Consider the following 22,107-nt stretch of genomic DNA (forward strand, 5'->3'; position numbering starts at 1 on the left):
GGACCAAGACAACTCGTCTTCCTCCGTGTGGCACAGAGACCACATCTCGATGCTTACCTTTCTTGCTCTCTTGGCTTTGTTTGTTCCACAGGTTTGGGGGAGATGCAGTTGGAGAGTTGACTTTTAGTGGTATATCGGACTGGGGAGCCTTAGGCAACTAATGTAAAAGTTGGGCAGTGAAGAAGGTTGATAGGAAAAATAGCGACTCATGGAAGTACCATGTTGTAATAGAGCTCTCTGTATACCCTGGATCACCAGAAAGACAAACAAGTGTGTTCTAGAACAAATTAAGTCTGAAATATCACTGGAGGCAAAAATAACAAAAATGAAGCTGTTTTACTTCGGGCACTTCATGAGAAAGCAGGGTTCTCTGGAAAAGACAATGATATTGGGAAAAATAGAAGGCAGCAGAAGAGGGAGAAAAATAGAAGATGGATTGACTCCATAAAAGAAGCCATAGGCATGAGTCTGTAGACGCCGAACTGGGCTTTTAAGAACAGGACATTGTGGACATAACGCATTTGTAGGGTCTCCAGGACTTGGAGCTGACTCAGCAGTATGTAAGGCAAACAGGCAGCTAGCTTCTCAAAAAGAGAAAAATGAAGGTGGGATAAACGCCAGTCACGCCACCTTACCTTAGTCAGTTTGAATGTTATGGCGAGTGTTCTAAGAGAAGAAATTGAAGCCTCTTGAAGGATTTTCAGTCTTTTTTATGAAAGCCTGGAATATTACTGCTTCCTATGTTTTAAAGTTGAAATTATGAAGAAAACATGTTTTATATACATCTCTTTAAAAGGAAGTTATCAGAATGTCTTTAGTTTAAAATTTCTTTTTTTTGTTATTTTTGTCCTGGCCAGTGTGGCTCAGTTGGTTGGAGTGTCATCTTGTAAACCAAAGGATTGTGAGTTTGATTCCCAGTTGGGGCATGTGCCTAGTTTGCAGGTTCAGTCCCCAGCTGGGGTGGGTGCAAGGCAACAGATCAATGTTTCTGCCTCTGTGATGTTCTCTCTCTCTCTCTCTCTCTCTCTCTCTCTCTCTCTTTCTCTCCCCCTCCCCTCCCCCCTCTCTAAAATCAATAAGTATGTCCTTGGGTGAGGATTAAAAAAAATTTTTTTTATTTTGAAAAAAATTTTAAATTACACTTTACATTCAATGTTATTTTGTATTAGTTTCAGTGATATAGCATAGTGGTTAGCCAGTCATATACTTTGCAAAGTATTCCCCCTGATTTTCCCATTGGGCACCATACATAGTTATTACAATATTATTGACTATCTTTCCTACGCTGTACTTTACATCCCCATGACTATTTATAACTTCCAATCTGTACTTCTCAGGCCCTTCACCTTTTTCACCCAGTTGCACAGCCTCCCTTCTTTCTGGCAACCATCAGCCTTTTCTCTGTGTCTGAGTTTGTTTCTGTTATGTTGTTTATATTGTTCTTTAGGTTCCACATATAAGTGAAATTGTGTGGTATTTGTCTTTCGCTGACTGACTTATTTCCCTTAGCATAATAACCTCTAGGCCCATCCATGTTGTCTCAAATGGTAAGAGTTTGTTCTTTTAAAGGGCAAGTAATACCCATTGTAAATACTACCACAGCTTTTTTATCCACTCATCTATTGATGGGCATTTGGGTTGCTTCCATAGCTTGGCTATTGTAAATAACACTGTAAAGAATATAGCAGGGCATATATTCTTTCAAATTAGTGTTTTGAGTTCCTTCAGATATATATCCAGAGGTGGAATCTCTGGGTCATAAGGCAGTTCCATTTTTAATTTTTTGAGGAACCTCCATTCTGTTTTCCATAGTGACTGCATCAGTCTCCATTCCCATCAGCAGTGCACTAAGGGTTCCCCTTTCTCCACATCCTCACCAACACTGTTGTTTTTTGATTTATTGATGATAGCTATTCTGACAGGTGAGGTGATATCTCTTTGTGGTTTTAATTTTTATTTCTCTGATGATTAGTGACTTTGAGCATCTTTTCATATGTCTATTGGCCATCTGTACGTCCTCTTTAGACAAGTGCCTGTTTAGAACCTTTGCCCATTTTTTAATTGGATTGTTTGTTTGCTTGTTTTAGTATTGAGTTGTATGAGTTCTTTATAAATTTTGGATATTAACCCATTATCATATGTATCGTTGGCAAATATGTTCTCCCATTCAATGTGTTGTCTTTTTATTTTGTTGATAATTTCCTTTGCTGTGCAAAACTTTTTAGTTTGATGTAGTCCCATTTGCTTACTTTTTTTTGGGTTTCCTTTGCCTGAGAAGATATATCAGAAAAAATATTACTAAGAGAAATGTCCGAGACATTACTGCTTATGTTTCTTCTAGAATTTTTATGGAATCGAGTCTTACATTTAAGTCTTTAATCCATTTGCGTTTATTTTTGTACATGGTGGAAGAAGGTGATGTAGTTTCATTTTTTTTTTTTTTAATGTATCTGTCCAGTTTTCCCAACCTATTTGTTGAAGAGACTGTCTTTACCCCATTGTATGTTCTTACCTCCTATGTCAAATATTAATTGACTATATAGGCATGGGTTTATTTGTGGACTCTTGTTCTATTCCATAGATCTATATATATATGTCTGTTTTTATGCCAGTACTATGCTGTTTGGATTACTGTGACCTTCTAGTATAGCTTGGTATCAGGTAGTGTGATTCATCAAAATTTGTTCTTTCTCAAGACTGCTGTGGCTATTTGGGGTCTTTTGTGGTTCTATATAAATTTTTGGAATATTTGTTCTAGATCTATGAAATATGCCATAGGTATTTTGATAGGAATTATGTTGAATCTGAAGATTGCTTTGGGTAGTATGGACATTTTAATGATGTTCATTCTTCCTATCCATGCACATGGTATATGCTTCCACTCATTTGTGTCTTCTTCAGTTACTTTTGTCAGTGTCTTAAAATTTTCTGAGTATAGGTCTTTTATGTCTTTGGTTAAGTTTATTGGTAGATATTTTTTTAAAGGCAGTTGTAAATGGGATTGTTTTCTTAGTTCCCTTTTCTGATAGTTCATTATTGGTGTATAAAAATGGACTCTACTTCTGGACATTTGTTTTGTATCCTGCTATTTTACTGAATTACTTTATCTGTTCCAGAAGTTTTTTTATGGAATCTTTAGGGAAAAATGGCCCCTCTCCTAGAGTCATACAACTCAATCTGTCCCAGGTAGTGCCTGGGTCCTTTGGAGAGTCCACCCTGGGCAAGGAAGGGCTGTCAGGAATCTGGAGGGTGAGGCTAGTGACTCTCTGGTGAGTGGGAGGCATTGGTCAGGCTTGGGTGACGGTGAGGGGAGAGGCCCTCGGCCCAGAGTTACACAGCTCAGTCTGTCCTGGATTCTGCCTAGACCTCCCGGAGTGCTTCATCTTGGCAGGCTGGTCTGCCAGGAGTTGGGAAGGTGGGGCTGCTGGGAGTCTGGAGGGTGGGGCCGCTGGAGTTTCCTATGGGAGAGGTGCTGGTCAGACTCACAGCAAGGCCCCTCTTAGAGCCGCACAACTGAGTCATTGACATCCTCTGAGTCTGCCCGGACCTCTATACCCTGGACCCAGGCAGTTGATTCCTCAGCAGGGTGGGAGTTCCACAGGGTGGGTTATCAAGGAGTCCGGAGGATTGGGCTATTGTGTTCCCCTAGGCTGATGCCCTATGGAGGGCGGTGCTCCACCCAAGAGAAACGGTGTCCATTGTGTGGGAGAAGGACTCAGCATAGGGATCCTGGCGGTTGTCCATTCAACTCTCTTCCTGGATCCACAAACCCCAGTCTCTCCTCCCATGACTCTACTCCACTTTGCCCCTCCTCCTCCTGGAGCCCAGGTTGAGTGACGACAAAGGAGATTTCGTGTATGGGCCCTTTATGAGGGTGCATGGGTCTGTAGCTAACTCCTGTCTCTCTCTCCCTGGCAGACAGAATCCCTGCCAATTTTCACAGCCAGATGTTATGTGAGTTCCTCTTCCTGGCTCTGGTGCTCTGGGTTGGGGATCCCAGCATGGAGTTGAGACCTTTTGCTCCTAAGGGGAACCTTTGCAGCTGAGATATCCCCCCAGGTTCTAAGCTACTGCCTGTGGGAGTGGGCCCCAGTCCTTTTCATGTCTCTGTCCTTCCTACCAGTCTTGATGTGGCTTCTGTAAATCGTTGGTTGTAAGACTTCTGTTCAGCTAGCCTTCAGTTGGTTATTCAGGTTGATTGTTCTATATTTTATTTGTAATTCCATTTTGGCCCTGGGAGGAGGCGAATGTAACTTCTACCCACTCTGCTACCATCTTGGATCTCTTTTGCTTAATTTTTGTTCTGATGATCTGAGAGTCCTTACAGCTCTAAAATTCTGTGATTTCTTTCAAGGTCCAGGATCGAAAGAAAATTCATGCTCATAATACACAGTTCTCTTAAATCTAAAGAATCAGTGATAGGCATAGGAGTCAATAATCTTTTTATAGACATTGGAGTCTAGCAAATAGTGTTCAGAGATTTTTATGTAGAGCATAATTTACATGTGTACATATTCAGTGCTTAAACCTACTGTAAGAATAAGGAAGAAAGAAAGCTCTATAGCTGTTTAACGTTTGTGGCTTCTAGAAGTGTGGCATTTCATTTTTTAAAATAGCTTTAATAATTCACAGAACATAATTCACCCATTTGAAGTATGTAATTCAAATCCACCAATGGTTTTTGGCATGTTAAATTATTAATTTTTTAAATTTGTTAAAATACGTATAAAAATTTGCCATTTAACTATTTTTAAGTCTATAATTTAGTAGAATTAATTACACTCACTTTGTTGTGTAACCATCACCACTGTCTCTTTCTAAAATCTTTTTATTACCCCACACAGAAATTATGTTACCATTAAGCAATAACTTCCCACTTCCCTTTCCCAGCCCCTGGTAACTTTAATCTGCTTTTTGTCTCTTGCATTTGACTCTTCTAGATATTTCACATAAGTGGAATTTTACAGTATCTGTCCTTTTTTGTCTGGCTTACTTCACTTAGCATCATGTCTTCAAGGTCTGTCCACATTCGAGCATGTATCAGAACTTCATTACTTTCCCCTCTCTTTCAAATGGCTTCATTCCTTTATATGGCTGAATAATATTTCATTGTATATATATATACTACATCTTGTTTGTCCATGTATTTGTTAATGGACACTTGGTTAGATTTCATTTTGTCTGAAGAGGTGATAGCAGCTCAGCCCTAGGCATCTAGTAATGAGAAACAAAAATATGTGTTTTTTGATTATGGATTAGCAGCCTGAGAAGGGTACAAAGGGAAGAATTGTGCGTAGTTTAAATGATACTGTCCAAAGGGGAGGCAGTGCTGTGTGTTTATGGGTGCTTAGTTTTAAAGCACTTTGGAACTTAAAAACAGAATTCCACCATTATTCTGAACCTGTATAACTTTTGAGTAAATAGTTCCTTTCCTTTTCATAAGAAAAGAAAAAAAAAAAAGATACTGTCCATTGTTACTGTTTAATGGAATGGTAATTGTAATCGCTTGATAGAGCTGATGCTCTCATAGTTACTTTGTTACTTTATTTGAGTAATTTATTAATTTTTAGGCCATGGCAAATTAAGGATAAAAAATTTACCACAAGGCTAGCAGCTTTCTAAAATGCAGAGAATTATTACAATCAGCAACAATTAAGAACACTAATATCATCTTTCATTTGAGAATAGGGTTTTAACATAATAGGACTTTTGAATGTCATTTGTTCAGTAAATGTTTATTGAGCATCTGCTCTTCACAGATGCTGTTTTAGGTACAGAGGATATGGAATGGACAGGAAATAACACGGTCATTTCCCTTATGTAGCTTAGATTCTAGAGAAGATAGTAGACACTAAACAAGTAATTCCCTAATGCACTAGTTTTTCAATTTTCAGCTCCCTTTTTCCTTCAGAATTAATGTGTACATTTAGTATGGCGACTTCTGAAATGGGAAGCTGTGGTTGTCAGTGTGTGTCATCATCAGTGGCTTTCCTAGAATGGAGGAAACGTAGGATTATAGTTATTTACAACTGTGTTAAGTGCTTTGAGTAAACTGTAAACGGTTTTTTTTACAGAGTGTGTGACAGGGGAACCCAGACTTTGGGAAGGCTTCCCTGAGGAAGCATCCTTTCAACTGAGTCATGAAGGATGAGTGGAATTATTTAGGGGAAAGGGAGCTGCCGGATGGTGGGAAGCTTTCCAGTCAGAGAGAAGACCGACAAGCTTTTGGCTGAAAGAGTATTGAGAATTCAACGATTAGCAGAAATAATACCTAACGTTACGGAACTCTTGTTAAGTACCAGCCACTGTTCTAAGTACTTTAAATGCATTCAGTCTTCAGCCTGGCTCAGTTTTGGCTTGTATATCTGGGTGAAGAGAGTGGGGAGAAGGTTTGGGGAGGAAGACGATCAGTTTATGCTGGCATGTGTTAAGGTGCCTTTGAGGCATCTAAGTGGAGATTTTGAAGAGGCAGTTTTGGGGATATAGATCAAGAAGTCGAAGGAGGCATCTTGGCTGAAGATAATCTTTGAGACTTGTCAGCATGTAAAGGTAACTCAAACCAAGAGTGTGGATGAGATTGTCTAGGGAGAAAGTATGGAGTTGAAGAAAATCACTCCTCAGGCTGCACCTTAAAGATATCTAAGATTTCGAAGTCAGGTTTCAAGTCTTTCTTAATTCTGATACTTTTTTGATCATTGCATGTGTTTGGTTCAGATTGTTGTGGGCAAGTTGAATTTTTTTGAAAAAGTAACTCCATAAGAGGCAGAATTACTCTTATTTAAAAGAACTTTTTCTGCCTCCTGCTGTGGCTCAGTGGGTTGGGCATTGTCCCACAAACTGAAAGGTCGCTGGTTCGATTCCCAGTCAGGGCACATGTCTGGGTTGAGGGCCAGGTCCCTGGTTGTGGGTATGTGAGAGGCAACCAATTGTCTTGCACATCGATACCTTCTTCCCTCTCTTTCTCCCTCCCTTCTCCCTGTCTAAAAAACAAATAAATCTTTTATTTGTTTAAAGTCCTCACCAAGGATATATTTATTGACTTTAGAGAGAGAGAATCATTGATGTGAGAGAGAAACATCAGTCGGTTGCCTCCGTACCCTCCTGGAACCCACAACCTAATATGTACCCTGACTGGGAGTCACACCCGCAGCCTATCAGTGGATGGGACAGTGCTCCAACCAACAGCCACAGTGGCCAGGGCATAAAATACCTTTAGCTCTTCAGTGATGGTACACAAAAATTTAAAAATATTATGAAATATATGTTATTTTTTTCAGAATTATAAAAAGTGAATGTTTTTCTTTCCATTTCTACCCAGTTGTTAAAAAAAATCAAAATTCTCCCTCTTACTGCTTTTGTTAGACACATCCTTTGAAAGAGTAAATCCAAGTTATCCTGTAGTCATTAGGGATTTCTTCTACTGACATAAGTGCATGATTTTAGCCAGTTCCCATCAAGGGTAGACCTCCCTCCATTTTCTTCCCCCATTTACTCACTGGAAGGAAGGCTGAGGAGGCTGGGAGGTGTGGCTGGGGCAGCACTCTGTCCGAGCTGTCTGCCCCTTGCCCCGGTGCCCCGCCTGGCCGTGGCTCTGTGATGGCCAGTGTTACTACTCTCAGTCTCTCTGTTCCTTGCTTTGTCCCTCGAACCAGAGTTGAAGGAGAAATATTGAACCCTAAGATTTAGATTTTTGTCTTGTTACTGAAAAAATATTTGGTATAATTGCTGTTGTAATCTTCACCATTCCTGTGATTTATAGGAATTTGGATTTAAAAAATTCAAATAGCACAATATCATTAACCTAAATGAAGACAATACTGGTAACACCCCCCCACCCCCGCTCCCTCAGTATATGTGCTAAAACCGATTCACATTTTCTACTGTGGTTAGGTGTATCATTGCAGATTCAAAGTTTCAGTTTTCCTGTGCTCTCCTTTTATTAGGTTCTTCGTAGACTTCAGTAATGAAATTTGTAATTTTAAATTTCCTCTCCAATTCCAAAAGAATATTTTGCTATCAAAAGGTCTTTGACTAAAAGGCAGATATAGATGTCTGACATCAGAAGAAAATGGGTTAAAAATTTCTAGATTTTATCTAATACATATTGGTGCTTATGCTCAGAAAAATGTAAATATTTGGTCTTCACTTATCAAAAGCTTTAAGAAAGGTGGTTAAACATAGTAACAATGTAAGATAGAAGAAAAATGGTACCTAAGATTTTCTACTAAAGAGATGTTGCTAGGAAATCAAGTGATGATTTTTATTTGTTAATTTGGAAACCATAGCAACACAATAAATATTATGTCTCTTCATTTGTCTTTCAGGGTTCTTTCTGGCATGAGTGCCATGGAAGAATAAACAAAATTAAACAGTAAACTCTGAGTCTTAGCTACCTAAATTAGTCATTTTCCTTGAATGTTTCAATTTCCTAGAATTTTGTATTTCAGATTTGTTGAAATTAATGCATAGTATGTAAAGATAGAGATTATACCTATTTCTGTTACTTATGCCAGTTGCATGGGTTTTATAGTATGTGTATATATATATGCAGGCTGGCAACTCCAGACTCAGTTCAATTTAGTGCATTTCTGTCAAGCATTTCAGTAAAGTGATTTACTTTACCTATTTCTGTTACTCATGCCAGTTGCATGGGTTTTATAGTATGTATGTATATATATATATATGCAGGCTGGCAACTCCAGACTCAGTTCAGTTTAGTGCATTTCTAAACATTTGTCTCACTTTAACACTGTCACATGATCATGGTAGGGCAAAAGTTTTAAAACTAGAGGTTTTCCTTTTTATAAAGGCATTGGAGTGTACATTTTCATGCATTATTATTTCTGGAAATTATTAAATGCCAAACAGTTTTGATAATAAGTATCCATGAGTCCACCACCCAACATTAACTGATGGCAACATTTCGTGACTGTTGTTTCTGATCTTTCCTTTAAAAAGGTAGGCAGGAAGGGAGAAAGAAGACATTCCAAACCAAGTTCAGGGCCCTTTGTTTCACTCCCCACCTCCAGGCCTCTGTGCCCACCACAACAGGCGACCACTTTAATAAAATAATAAGATATCCTTCCTGTCTGTGTTCTAAAAGTTCTAATACATATCTCTGTTGTTTTATGGGTTTTTGTGTATTGCTTCCTAAGCACTCTACAGGCACAGGGGTGTGAAACAATAGAACCGTGTGAGAAACTGCCAGAATAATAGGTCAGTATGGCAGGAGAGAAGTTGGGGAGTGGGAAATACAGCCCCAGTGTTTAGGAGCCAGTTGGATTAGGACTGTGGAGAAGAGCCTGGGTTGGACACGAAGATTTTGAGGCTACCATTATTACACAGTGAGGGGACATGGAATAAAAAAAGTGAGATCGAGCCTGGAAGTTTTGATTATATTAAAATTTAAGGAGCTAGCAGAGAAAAATGAACCCATGAATGATTTTAAAGAAGAGAGGTTAGAGAGTCAAAAGGAAAACCAGGAGAGACTAGTATTGCAGAAAGCCAAGAGGTGATATTTCTTAGGAGAACTGAGTGGTCAGTGATATTGGAAGTCCAGAAAGGACAGGTAAAATGAGAATAGAAAAACTGTATTGGGTTTGGTAGTTGGAGGTCATTAGTGACTTTTGCATGAGCAAATTTCAGTAAAGTGATTTAGACAGAAGCCAGAATGCTTTTGATGAGAGTGGGAAGTGAGGAAGGAGGTGCTAGAAAATTTGGCTATTAAGAGAAGACAAGGTAGAATTTAACCAGGATGGAATTTTTTGTTTCCTTTTTAAAGGCAGGAGAGACTCTGTTTAAGGGCGTCAGCTGTGGATACATAAGGAAACAAGCATTTATAATTTTTGGTAAGGAACTGTAGAACATCACCAATTTAAAAAAATGATGGGAGGGACTTTGAACCTACTTATGATGAGAAGAACAAAAGAGGGAGAAAGTGAAGACGGAGAAGAGAGAGCAGATACTTGGAGCAAAGTCCCTGGGGAGGATGGAATTGTCTAAGTTAAATAACAATATAATTTATATTGCCATATCACTTAAAATTAATTCTCTTGCTTTGAATCTTAGGATGATGGAATAAACTTTAAAAAAAAAAATAAACAGCCTTCGCTGGTGTGGCTCAGTGGATTGAGTGCCACCCTGCAAACCAAAAGGTCGCAGGTTCAATTCCTAGTCAGGGCACATGCCTGGGTTGTGGGGAGGTCCCCAGCTGTGGCTGTCTAAGAGGCAACCGATAGATGTATCTCTCTCACATCAATGTTTCTCTCCCTTTCTTTCTTCCTTCCCTTCTCTCTAAAAATAAATAAATAAAATCTTTTAAAAAATAAAAAAAATAAGCATAACCTTTTAAAAAAAATAATAGCCCCAAATAAAATTTACCTTGTAGATTATATTCCAAGGAAACAGTAAGCACTGTCCTGTGGATTGGATAGATATTGCCTTACCTGTAGATCTACTGGTAAGATTTACAATAGGATTGGCCTTAATTGAATTTCTGATTTGGAGTACCACTGGGAGCTACAGCAACATTTATTTTAGTCTGTTCTCTTGTGTTTATTTAACTGAAGCAGCAACAGAATCCATATTTAAAATTCAAAAAGCATAAGGATGCTTCTGTGTATTAGGCATCACATAATACATTATGGCTAATCAGCCCTGGCTGGTGTGACTCAGTGGATTGAGCGATGGCCTGCAAACCAAAGGGTCTCTGGTTTGACCCCGAATCAGGGCCCATGCCTGGGTTGTGGGCCATGTTCCCAGTAGGGGGTGCATGAGAGACAACCACACGTTGATGCTCCTCTCCCTCTTTCTCTCCCTCCCTTCCCCTCTGTCTAAAAATCAATAAATAAAATCTTTTAAAAAATTAAAAATTTATATATTATGGCTAATCATATTTTACTGTAGGGTGTTTTATCTCACTTGTTTCTTGGTATTGCAGGCAGATTAATTCAACAGTGTAGCATATAGAATAGCAAGGATGGGAGGAGAGTTGAAATGGAGAAAGTGAAGTTAGAATTGGGAAACAAGTATTCTAGGTCAAAGTGGTAAGAGGCTGCTTGGAAGAGAGAGAGCCTGTTGGAATGGAAATGAAACGTTAGATTCCAGGGATATTGTAAAGGAAGATTTGTTTAGGAAATAGGAGGCCCTGAGATTTTGGATTTTGAACAAGTGTGACAAGGGTTTCATTTCTGTAGATTGATATGTGAAAGTATAATGATCAGAATCATTTTTAGAGACCTGGTCCTATGTCCTATTTGACTTCACAGGTAACTTGAATCTCAATTTCCAGTTCCTGGAAATGGTAAAATGTACGCAACAGGATTTACCATTTTAATTGTTTTTAAGTATACAGTTCAGTGCCATTAAATACATTTATGCTGTTGTGCAACCATGACCACCATCTATCTGCAAAACTTTTTCATCATCCTATATTGCAACTCTTTACGTATTTAATAACTAACCATTTCCTCCTCCCCCAACTCCTGCAACTACTGTTCTATCCCCGTGGTATTTGTTCCTAGGTACTTTATGTATGCAGAATTGTCACAGGTGAGCACAGGTAACCAGGTTCTTGGTGATCGTGGACAAAAAAATTGAACCAAACACACAGAGTTTATAGCAGAAAGTGAGAGAAAGCAGATTTATTAAGCCACACAGAACATGGGAGCAGGCCAGCTCTGAGCAGAGCCTAACAGCCCTGACCTCAGGGGCTAGAGGGCTCTTATTCTTTTAGGGTGGATCTCTCCTGGCTAGTTTTGGCAGGGCTTTTATTGCACATGTACAAGTAGTCATATTATTTTAAAGTTGCTGCACATGTGGTCTCCCCTGATTTCCTTGATTGGCTACCGGGAAGGGGGTCCCACAATGCTAACTTATAATGCTATTATAATGAAGCAGGGGTCAGGTAGCATCTTCTGTGCAGGTGCATTCCTGATTCACTAGGATTCAGTGCTTTTCCAGAAAGTAGGAACTGCTAGTCTCAGAACAGGGTCTCTGCCCTTTATCCATGTTCTGTATCTTAGCCCTGAGGCACCTCTGGAGTTTCCTGCTTCCTCACTATCTCCTGCCTCAGAATCATATGGAACTTATCCTTCTATGTCTGGCTTATTTCACTTAACATTGTCTTTCATGCTCTTACATTTTGTAGCATGTGTTAAATTTCCTTTTTTGTAAGGCCAAATAATATTCCATGTGTTTGTATATTGACCTAAAAATGCCCAAACCTGTAGTAAATTTTTATAAGAGCTTGAGTCAAAACTAATAACATATGCTGAGGAGCAAGATTTCAAATGCTCCCCAGAATAGCAGTTTGCAGTTTCTCTTACGTGCTTATAATTAAGGAGAGAATGTAAGGAAGGTTACATGAAGGTTGGAGAAAGCTAGGAGGGGATTGGATTACATGTTAACCAGATTATGTGCTCTCTTGAGGGTGGCCATGCCTTGAGGGTACTTCTGGCATTTCAAAGGTGTGTTCGCCTAGATGCCAAGAACAATAGACAGGGCTTACTTAAAAACCTTTCACTAAAGAAGTTATAGGGCTGGGGCATGACTACCCACTATGACCTGCCCAGTAAGGAATTTATGATTTATTACAACACTCCTTTTTCATACACATATATAACACATTTTGTTTATGCATTCATCCATTGATGGGCATTGGAATCATTTCCACTTTTTTACTAGTATGAGTAATGCTGCTTATGAACATCGGTATACAAATATCTGTTTGAGTCTCTCCTTTCAATACTTTGGTCTACGTACCCAGAGGTGGAATTATTGGATCAAAGGGTAATTCTATGTTTGATTTTTTAACCAACTTTGTTTTGAACTTAGGTAAATTTTCATGGTCCTTTATTATGTCCCATTTATTCTGTACGCGTGAAGTAGGTGTTAAATCTGCAGCAGCTCTTTCATGCTATTGTATTCTGAGGGGAAGATGCTAGCTAGTGTTACTACCTAGAAGTATGCTTTGTGTAGCTATTAGTGGAACTCGAGTTAAAGATTTTAGCTTCAGCCATAGTTGAAGGGCTTAACTCATTAATGCAAGTGGAAAGCTGTTATTCCAGGAACTAGAATGCACACTCCAGGAGGTCTATACACATTGCGACCTTTGTGCTCCAGGAGGTCTGCAAGTTATCCAGATGCTATCTGAGCCATTGTGTTTCAGGGAGAAAGACTCAGATAAAGAATTATTGATCAGCAGATAAAGAAATAGTAGGAAAATTGCCCCTGGACTGCAGCTCTTACTAACCTTTTTCCAAACCCCTCACCTGTTCTTTCCTTCTCCATATAAAACAGGTTGGCTTGGGATGAGATGTTTAGACAGTTTTTGAAGGTACATAACTCACTGTCATCTCAGATTGTCAACATCTGAATAAAGTGCCCATGGAGATTCAATCCTTGTCTCTGCTAATTGGGTCTGGTAGTGACAGGCAGCATGAATGCTGACTTTTCTGGTTTCATAGCTATAGTTGGTTTGTTTAAAAATGTATCAATATAAGCAGAGATTTTCAACCAGTATGCGGCAAGAAATTTTAAAACATTCATAACCTGACTATTTTGTCAGGGTCACTGACCCCTTTTCCCTTAGATTGTCAAATTAAAAAAATGACAACAGCCAATACAACAACAGCCATCTGGTGTGAATAAGGCAGAGTTATACCTTTTTTTGTCAAATCGGCAAATATATATATATGTATTTGTGTGCTGCAGAATGTTAGTAATTAGTTTATATGTTCCATGACATGAAAAAGGTTGAAAATCGCTGACTGTAGGTATAGAGAACATGTTTTGTCTCCTACATTGGAATTACCATTAGCTCCTTTCTCCTACTGTCAGCACTGCCTCAGGCACCTTGTAGCCAAAGAACCATATAAAGGAGATTTAAATCCTGTTTATCTCTCTTGAGCTTGTTTAGTGGCCCTCTTTAAGACCATCTCCAAGGGAAGTAACATCTGAGTTTTGATCAAGTCGGCTACCTAACAAAGGGAAGGGAAGGGTGTTTGGTGGCTCTGAAGTCCATGTTGTTTCTGTTACACAGAAGTCAGATTCCTTTCCCTTTTGTTGTGAAAGAAATTTTATTAGAGAATAGATTTCAATGATTTATAATTTCGGTTTACTGAGCAAAGTCCCATTTTAATGTCTACTGTGCAAAATTAGTCACAGATATTAGAAGCATGAAATAAGCATTTTTGATAAATTTCAAAGTGACAAGTACAAAGCTAATAAACACGGAAATTAAAATTTCTGCACATTGTTATGGTTTTCTTCAGTTAAAAAAGATTTGAAAAATTTTTTCCAGGAAAATGATACTTTGTAATTTAAAAATATATTTGCTGTCTGCTGAAGAGTAACTTAGACTTGCAGTCTTTTTCTGTAAAATACAAATTCTAGTAAGAAAGTGCTGCCCATTCCTAGAGGGACAAAGAAGGCAGAGTGTGTATATATATATTTTTTGGTCCTTTAAAAAAGGAGGTGGGGTGTAGTTTTTTTAAAGCTAGAGGCCAATGTAAAATTCATGTGAGGAGACTAATTGCTCTGGTCATGTCAGTGTTTAGAGCCTGAGGTTGGTAGATTGCAGTTACTTCATAGTGTTTTTGCTACTGAAAGGCAATTCAAGCAGACTGGGAAATTGCCAAAATTGGGTAGTTGACTAAGTGTTAACTATTAAGCTGTCTCCTCCTCACTGAAGCCTGCTGTGACCTTGCCAGGCGTAACTTAATTGTTCCCTCTTGCATGCTTCCTTCCTTGTGAGCGTTGTGTTTCTGTCTCTCTCAACTAGATTATGAACTTCTTTAGGGAAGAGATGTCATATGTTATGCTGTATATTTAGCATGTAGCATAATTGCTTACACACGGCAGGCCCTTTGAAACATCAGTTGAGTCACTTCTTAGTATGAGACTTGGGCATAAGAATAACAAATGAGAAGAAACAACCACAGTAGATATCAGAAGGGGAGATGGAAATCAGTGTTAGGATGTGGCTAAGAACAGAGGAAACCACTACAGGATAGAAACCAGAGAGATTTTTGTTTCATGTGGTGCATCATGCTATTTCCTTGTCTCATTTCCTTGAGACCAGCTCACAGCTTGACATTCTCATGTTTACTTAGCAGACGTTGAGGCATGCAAGTTGTGGGATGACAGAAGCATCTGATTTTAATGCAGCGTAATAAAGCCACAGTAGAGGCAAGTGCGTACAGTATTATCCTGTGAAAGAGGGGCATTCTTCATAGAAGGTAACACTGTAAAGTAAAAGAGAATACCTCCCGCCAAGCAAACGGCCCCTGAGGAGTGGCTTCACAGAGCCCAGCAGAGCCCAGGAAGGGCAGCAGATGGGAGCATCTGGTGTCTGCGGGGCAGGTTCTGGGAAATAGAGATCTGCCTGGGAAGGACCTTATTTCTGGTTTTGCTTTTCCTTTCCTCTCTTCCATTCTTTTTGTGCTAGTGCTAGTCCGTGGGGTTTTTGCTTTAACCATTAGTAGTGTGGAGACAGTGGAGAATTTTACAGAGCAGAATGACACAATCAGAAATGTGTTTTGAAAGGCAGACTGGCAGTCTTGTAACCACGTAGAAGATGAATTAGAGGGCAGATTCTGGAGGCAGTTAGATGGATTTGGAGGCTGTTGTGATTTCCAAGCAAGAGTGGAAGAGTATCTATTATATAATTCCATTTATATTAAACATCAGAACAGGCAAATTTATAGAGACAGAAAGTAGGATTGGCCAAAAAGTTCAGTTAGTTTTTCCTGTAAGATAGCTCTGGTAGTGCTTAGTTGTCTTTAACTTCACTTGAAACAATTTCGTTAGATTGTATTGTGGCAGCTGTCATGCCAGTGTGCATTTAAAAAAAAAACCGACCGCAAACAGTGAATTTTTGTGCAACCATTTTAACATGAAGATGGAAGACGTTATGCAACATTTTTGGCTTATGCTTTATTATTTCAAGAAAGGTGAAAATGCTACTGAAATGCAAAAGAAGATTGTGCGGAAGGTGCTGTGACTGATTGAACATGTCAAAGTGGTTTACGAAGTTTCTTGTACTATTGGTATTTTGGCCAAATAATTCTTTGCTGTGGGGCTATCTTATGCATTGATTGGAAGATGTTGAGCAGCACCCTGATCTCTATCCACTAGAAGTCAATAGCAGGAGATAGCCTACATACGCAAAATATCCAAATCAATAAAGTTATTGGTGAAAATGAAAACTAAACAGACTATTTGGCTAACCTAATAGATCAGTGTTTTCGGGAGCTGGAAGGAAGGGCTAATGATGAATGACTGCTAATGAGTGTGAGTTTTGTTTTTGTTTTTTTTTAATGATGAAAATATCCTGGAATTAGATAGTAGTGATAGTTGTACAACTTTGTGAACATACTAAAAAACCATTGAATTGCATACTTTTAAATGGTGAATTATGTCTCAATTTATTTATTTGTTTTAAAGATTTTATTTATTTATTTTTAGAGAGAAGGGAAGGGAGGGAGAAAGAGAGAGAGAGAAACATCCATGGATGAGAGAAACATTCGTTGGTTGCCTCTCACAAGTCCCCTACTGGGGACCTGGCCCACAACCCGGGCATGTGTCCTGACTGGGAATCAAAGCAGCGACCCTTCAGTTCACAGGCTGGCACTCAATCCACTGAGCGACACCAGCCAGGGCAAATTATGTCTCAATTTAAAGAAAGAGAGAGAGAGAGTTGAAGGGTTCCTGAAACAAGCAGAAACAGTGGGAATAAAAAAGGCCAAGAAGGGTCTGTGAGAAACTCAGTGGTAAAGAATTGACCGTACTTGGAGACTGAATATTGGCAGTGCCCAAAATGCAATAGAGGCTGGTTCTGATGCTTCCAATTCATATGATTGAATCGATAGGGAACCATATTCTGGAAAAAGTGAGTTTGGAGAGACATAGAGTGAAATTTTTTGAATGTGTAATCAAGGCAAGCAGGTAAAGGTAAGGCCCAGATTTCATGAGAGTTTCTGGGAGTAGAGAAGGAAATGAGCTGACTGAAGTGAGACAGACTGCTGATAGGTGGTATCCTGGCCCACCGCTGCCCCCCAACCCATGAAAGTCCATTTCCCATTTTCTCCTTATCCTCTAAGCTGGTGTAGAGGTCGTGGTGGTTGCTGTTTCTAAATAAAGCTGAATCTTTATTTTACTTTTCAGGCAGAAGCGAGGTTGGCAGCGAAGCGGGCTGCCCGGGCAGAAGCAAGAGACATACGCATGAGAGAACTCGAACGGCAGCAAAAAGAGGTAATAGGGGGAATAACCCTAATTTTGTGCTAGTCTCAAAAAAGTCATACTTGGTTTACTTCTGAAGTAAATCTGGTTCCCTTTGAAACACTGGGAAGAGCGTAACCTGTTGTATGTATTTTAACAATCCATTCTACGTCATCAAGTTAAATGTGATATTTGTTTCAAATAATAACAGCAAACAGATATACAGCTCTTACTATATACAATTTTGTACATTATTATAGTGTTATAAGTGCTTTGCTTATTAGCTAAAGTATGCTTAGAGATGATACAGTTATTTACTATCATTCTAAATGTCCTCGAATTCCCTTAATTATACTATGATACCTACATTGTAAAGCACTGTGAAGTCATTCAGCCTTCCAGTTTTTATGCGTATTAATAATGGAGGAGAATATTCACATAAGAAAATGAAAAAAGAACATCATCAGACAAACCGTAAGACTTGGAGAACTCCAGTTTTGTGTTAGAAAACCTGGTACCCATATATAGGGTCAAAAACTACTAGAAAGAAGTGGTTACTATTAATACTTGGCTTTGTCTGTGGTAGAATTATGATTTTATTTCCGTATGATTTTCTATAGTTCATAAATTTTAGTATGCTTTTATCATTAGAAAGAAAAGTAAAACCAAATTTTAAAAAATAGGCATAAAAAAATTAGGCTGCTCAAGTAAGAAACGAATACTCTTTTTTTACCCTTTCTTCCTGACATTGAATTAGCTCTGAAAATTCCCATAAAAAAGTATTTCTGATGCTGTATTAGTACAAAGGGGGAAGAAGCCTCAGGGCAGTATTAAATACTTTGTTTTGATATTGGTGATAGATCTTCTGCTAATGGATTACATAGAAGTGTATAGTTTCCATATTATTACCACTGAAAACCAAAAGCAGGCACAGTTCATATGTTGCTGATATTTTTAAACCTCATATATAGTTTCAAATATTGAATGCAATTCTTGGCTTGAAACAAATGTTGCAATGCATTGTCTTTTATACTCCTAAAATTATAGTAAATTATAAGGAAATAATTATTAAATACAGGTTCTATTTATGGTTCGCTACATAAAACCATATGTCTCATTATTGAACATATTTAGTTTAGTAATTTTCTGTATTTTGAATGTGTAACTTACTTTGAGTCAACAATCATTGCTCCTCAGGGCAAATGTATATGATTATTTTAAGACTTCAGAGGATGCAGTAATTTGGAAACTCTTCAGTTTATGAAACTTTTGCATTTGTAGCATTCTCATCATTCCTTTGATCGGAAGTGGGGACAGATTCACAAGTGGCTGGTAGGCCAGGATTGCCTGTTTTGCATGTTGTGTTCAGCTGCTGAAATAATGCAATCTTGAAGTAAAACATTGACTAATAGTTTACAAAGTAGGAGTGTTTGGCATGTTTGAACCTAAAGGTCAGAGAGACTGTTCTTCTGTAGTGGACCAAATATGTCCTTCTTGTCCAGCCATTTCTGTTGTAGTCTACAGCCTTAACTCATCTCAGGACTATTCCTAATCAAGCAATATTGAGTAAATGAGTATGTTTTCTTTCTATGGGTGTGTTCTTCTCTCCCTTAAATTTGTCCTTTTCTCTCTCTCTCTCCTCTCCCCCTCATTTTCTCTCACCCCTCCTTCTTCCCTCTCCTCTTCTTCCTTTCTCCTTCTCTGTCTTTTTAACAAAGTAAGTCAGCAGGGCCTTTATCGAGAGGTGACCCAAGTCATTTTTCCATCTCCTCTGAAAATTACTCTCATTTTTTCATTCTCTCATTTCCTTTTCAAGTCTTCTACTACTGCTCCCAAATTTAACTACAAGAGCAAATTGTGCACCAGTAGAATATTATTACCTGTGGATTATTGTCTTATATTACAGGGGTTCTTTACTTGGTATGTAAATAGACTTGGGGATGGGGCACGAAGCCTTAAAATCTCACACAAAGTTGTGTGTGTGTGTGTGTGTATATATATATATTCTAATGTGAAATGCCCACAGGTACTTTTATCATCAGATATTCAAAAGAGTGTGTGAGCCCTACAGGGTTAAGAACCACTGTCTAATTGCTGCTAAGTCAGCAACTTCCATAAGCAAATTCCTTCTATAGCATCATTTTAGGATACAACCAGAATTAAAATATTTATAACTGTATTGACCTACAAATTTAAAACTTTGCCATGCTTCTTGTGATATATTACAAAAGAGATAAAAAGATGCTTGATTACTTTGGAGTGAAATCTATAAAGTGTCTTCTGCATGTAACTGGATTAATATTACTAACGGTGTATTAAGAGTGTTTTGTGTGAATAAAAGAAATAACTTTGCTTACAAATTTTCCATGGGTTTATTAGTTTAATTTCTTTTAATTATGTACTATAGTTCTAAAATTAAATTGCCTAAGATTTTAATACTTACAGCAGACCAAAACACTATAATACAGAGCCTATATTAAAAGTCTGATATTTGAATCCTGTATTCAAAGGCCATGAAGATAAACATATATTTTCGTCTCTGTGAAATGCGTGCCATTCAGGCAATGAGTGTGCTAGATTTTCATGGAAGGGAGAACACTTTGGGTTAGAGGTTTAAAATGCAGGTAGTGGCTAACCAAAGTTTTGAATGATAGCTCGGTCTTGGGTGTGCAGAGCAGCTGGGGTTTACTTCCAGATGGGGTAATTGTCACTTCTAACCTCTTCTGACGCTTGCTTTTGCTCCTTTCACACTGATACTTCATCTCACTTTTTATCTTATTCTTGTCTCTCTGGCTCCTGTCTGTCAGGGAGCCTGTAGAAGCTGACATATGACAGTCACAATATAAAATATAAATTACTAATAAATTTATAATAAAACAAATAATGCATATACAAGTAATAGGACTTTCAATTACAAGAAAGAAGAATCTTCCCATATCAAAATCTTCTAATTTTAATTAATTTTTTGTGTGGGGTGGGATGTTGGGATGTGACTGGGGAAAGCAAGGGCACTGGGCTCAGGAATGAAGCTCACTTTGTGTTCTGTATGTCAACACTGTGCTAATGCTTTTTCCATATGTTTTCATTTCACACTATAAGATAGGTACCACTGTTTCTATTTTATAGACAAGGTGATAAAGGATTGGTGAGATAAACAACTTAGTCATTGGCAGAGCCAAAATTTGAAGGCATGAGTGAGTACCATCTGCTAATGGATTGGAAGGTAAAAGGATCAGCCAGAAAAGGCCTAAGTTTTTCTGGGCCTTCAAATAAGCAGTGTTTAGTTTAGCTAGTGATTCTGTTTTTAAATGGGCTGTATTAATCAGTAGCATGTTGGTGACCTGGAAGAGTAAATGCAGCTTCTGAAGTTTCCTGTTTTGAAACTGTGGGCCTGGCTCTAGCCTGACTTGTGTTATTTGTTGATAGAAGATGGTCATGTGTATTCACTGGGCTGTGGGATTTTAAAAAATAAAACTACTTTATTCTCACTTCAAGTGAACTTTTAAAAACTAGAATATGTTTCATTTCCATTAATTTACGTTAAAGGATTAAAACATAATTTTCCAGAAAGCCTTAAACAAATATAAGCATTGTCCTACAAGTTCAGCCTTGGGTAGTTTATACTAATAAGGACTCCCAAGATAATGAACATGTATTCTTTTTCCTGACTGTGGAAGAAGTAGATCCTCTGCCTTGTAATTGGCACCTAAAGACACAGATTGTGGATTTTTTTTTTTTTAATAGGGCCCTGTTGCTTTTAATTTGAGAAAGACCAAATTGGCAATTAATCAATCCATTCGTCCTCAACTGAGGACATGTTCATTGACCTTAGATAGGAAGGAAGGGAGAGAGAGAGGGAGAGAAATAACAGTATGAGAGAAACATCTGTCAGTTGCCTCTTGTATGTGCCCCTACCAGGGACTGAACCCACACAAAATGTAGGCATGTGTCCGGACTGGGGATTGAACCTGTGACCTTATCTTACGAGACAATGCTCTAATCATCTGAGCCATACCAGCCAGGGAGCAATTGGCAATTTAAATACTGCTGTAGAAATACCTGGGGAATGAAGCTCTTTGTTTTTTCAGATAAGAAGAAATCTCTGAGTAGAAACCAGGACACCTTGCTATTTTATTCATGTTCTTTTTATGTAATCAGTGTAGACTTAGCCAGCGTTGGATGGAATCTTTATGGTTCAGTTGTCTGGTGAGTGAAAGGAACTGAATGTTCATCCCAGCTTTATGACTTTGAAAGGATCAGACTAAGGACCCCTTCTTGCTGTTCAGAATAATCCTAGGGTGATGCTACAGTCTTCTTTTATACAGGGGTTTCCTCTGTTTCCCTCATATTTACCACTATGCAAAAGTATTCAAGGTAGGGGGAGTCATTTTTTTAAAAAAACTAACTAAATGCCTGTTTTTCTGTATATAAGAGTGGTGCTGCATGGCAGACTTTTAGTAAAATATGTGTTTTGGGTCTTTTTTGGTGGAATGAGAATTTACTTTGAGTTCTTTGTATAGTAGCTACTAGCCATATGTATGTAATTACATTTAGATTTAAATTAAAAATTTAGTTTCTCAGTTGCACTTCTAGTATTTCCAGTTCTCAAAAGCCATGTGTGGCTAGTGGCTATCCTATTAGACAGTACAAACATAGAACATTTCCATTGTTACAAGAGTTCTGTTGAACAGAACCAGTTTACAGTGTAGCTTATGACTGGAATAAGCTGTATTCTCTCAGTTCAAATTAAGTGGTGTAAATGCAGTTTACATTTTATTCTGTAGACTTCTAAAGTTTTTTTAGACCATTTAAAAAAATAGCTGAAAAGAAAAGCTGTTTAAATATAGAGGTATATCAATATATAATTAGGTATTTTTATTTAGAGCT

At 38.2% G+C, this 22,107-nt stretch overlaps 1 protein-coding gene across 12 annotated transcripts in view; it reads left to right on the top strand.

Annotated features, from left to right (window-relative positions):
- Positions 1–22,107, top strand: part of LRRFIP2 (LRR binding FLII interacting protein 2) — a 103,550-nt gene that overhangs the window by 21,438 nt on the left and 60,005 nt on the right. For 8 of the 12 annotated variants that reach the window (XM_054594879.1, XM_054594883.1, XM_054594881.1 and 5 more), the window contains exons 3-4: positions 17,167–17,253; positions 18,502–18,552. In XM_054594879.1, coding sequence (XP_054450854.1) covers positions 17,167–17,253; positions 18,502–18,552 — 138 coding nt within the window. The remainder of the gene's footprint in view (positions 1–17,166; positions 17,254–18,501; positions 18,553–22,107) is intronic. The other 4 variants (XM_054594887.1, XM_054594889.1, XM_054594888.1 and 1 more) reach the window with 1 other exon arrangement.

The sequence above is a fragment of the Pteronotus mesoamericanus genome, unplaced genomic scaffold (assembly GCF_021234165.1).
Source record: "Pteronotus mesoamericanus isolate MK-2021 breed Mesoamerican mustached bat unplaced genomic scaffold, CSHL_Meso_final scaffold_54, whole genome shotgun sequence".
NCBI classification, from domain to species: domain Eukaryota; kingdom Metazoa; phylum Chordata; class Mammalia; order Chiroptera; family Mormoopidae; genus Pteronotus; species Pteronotus mesoamericanus.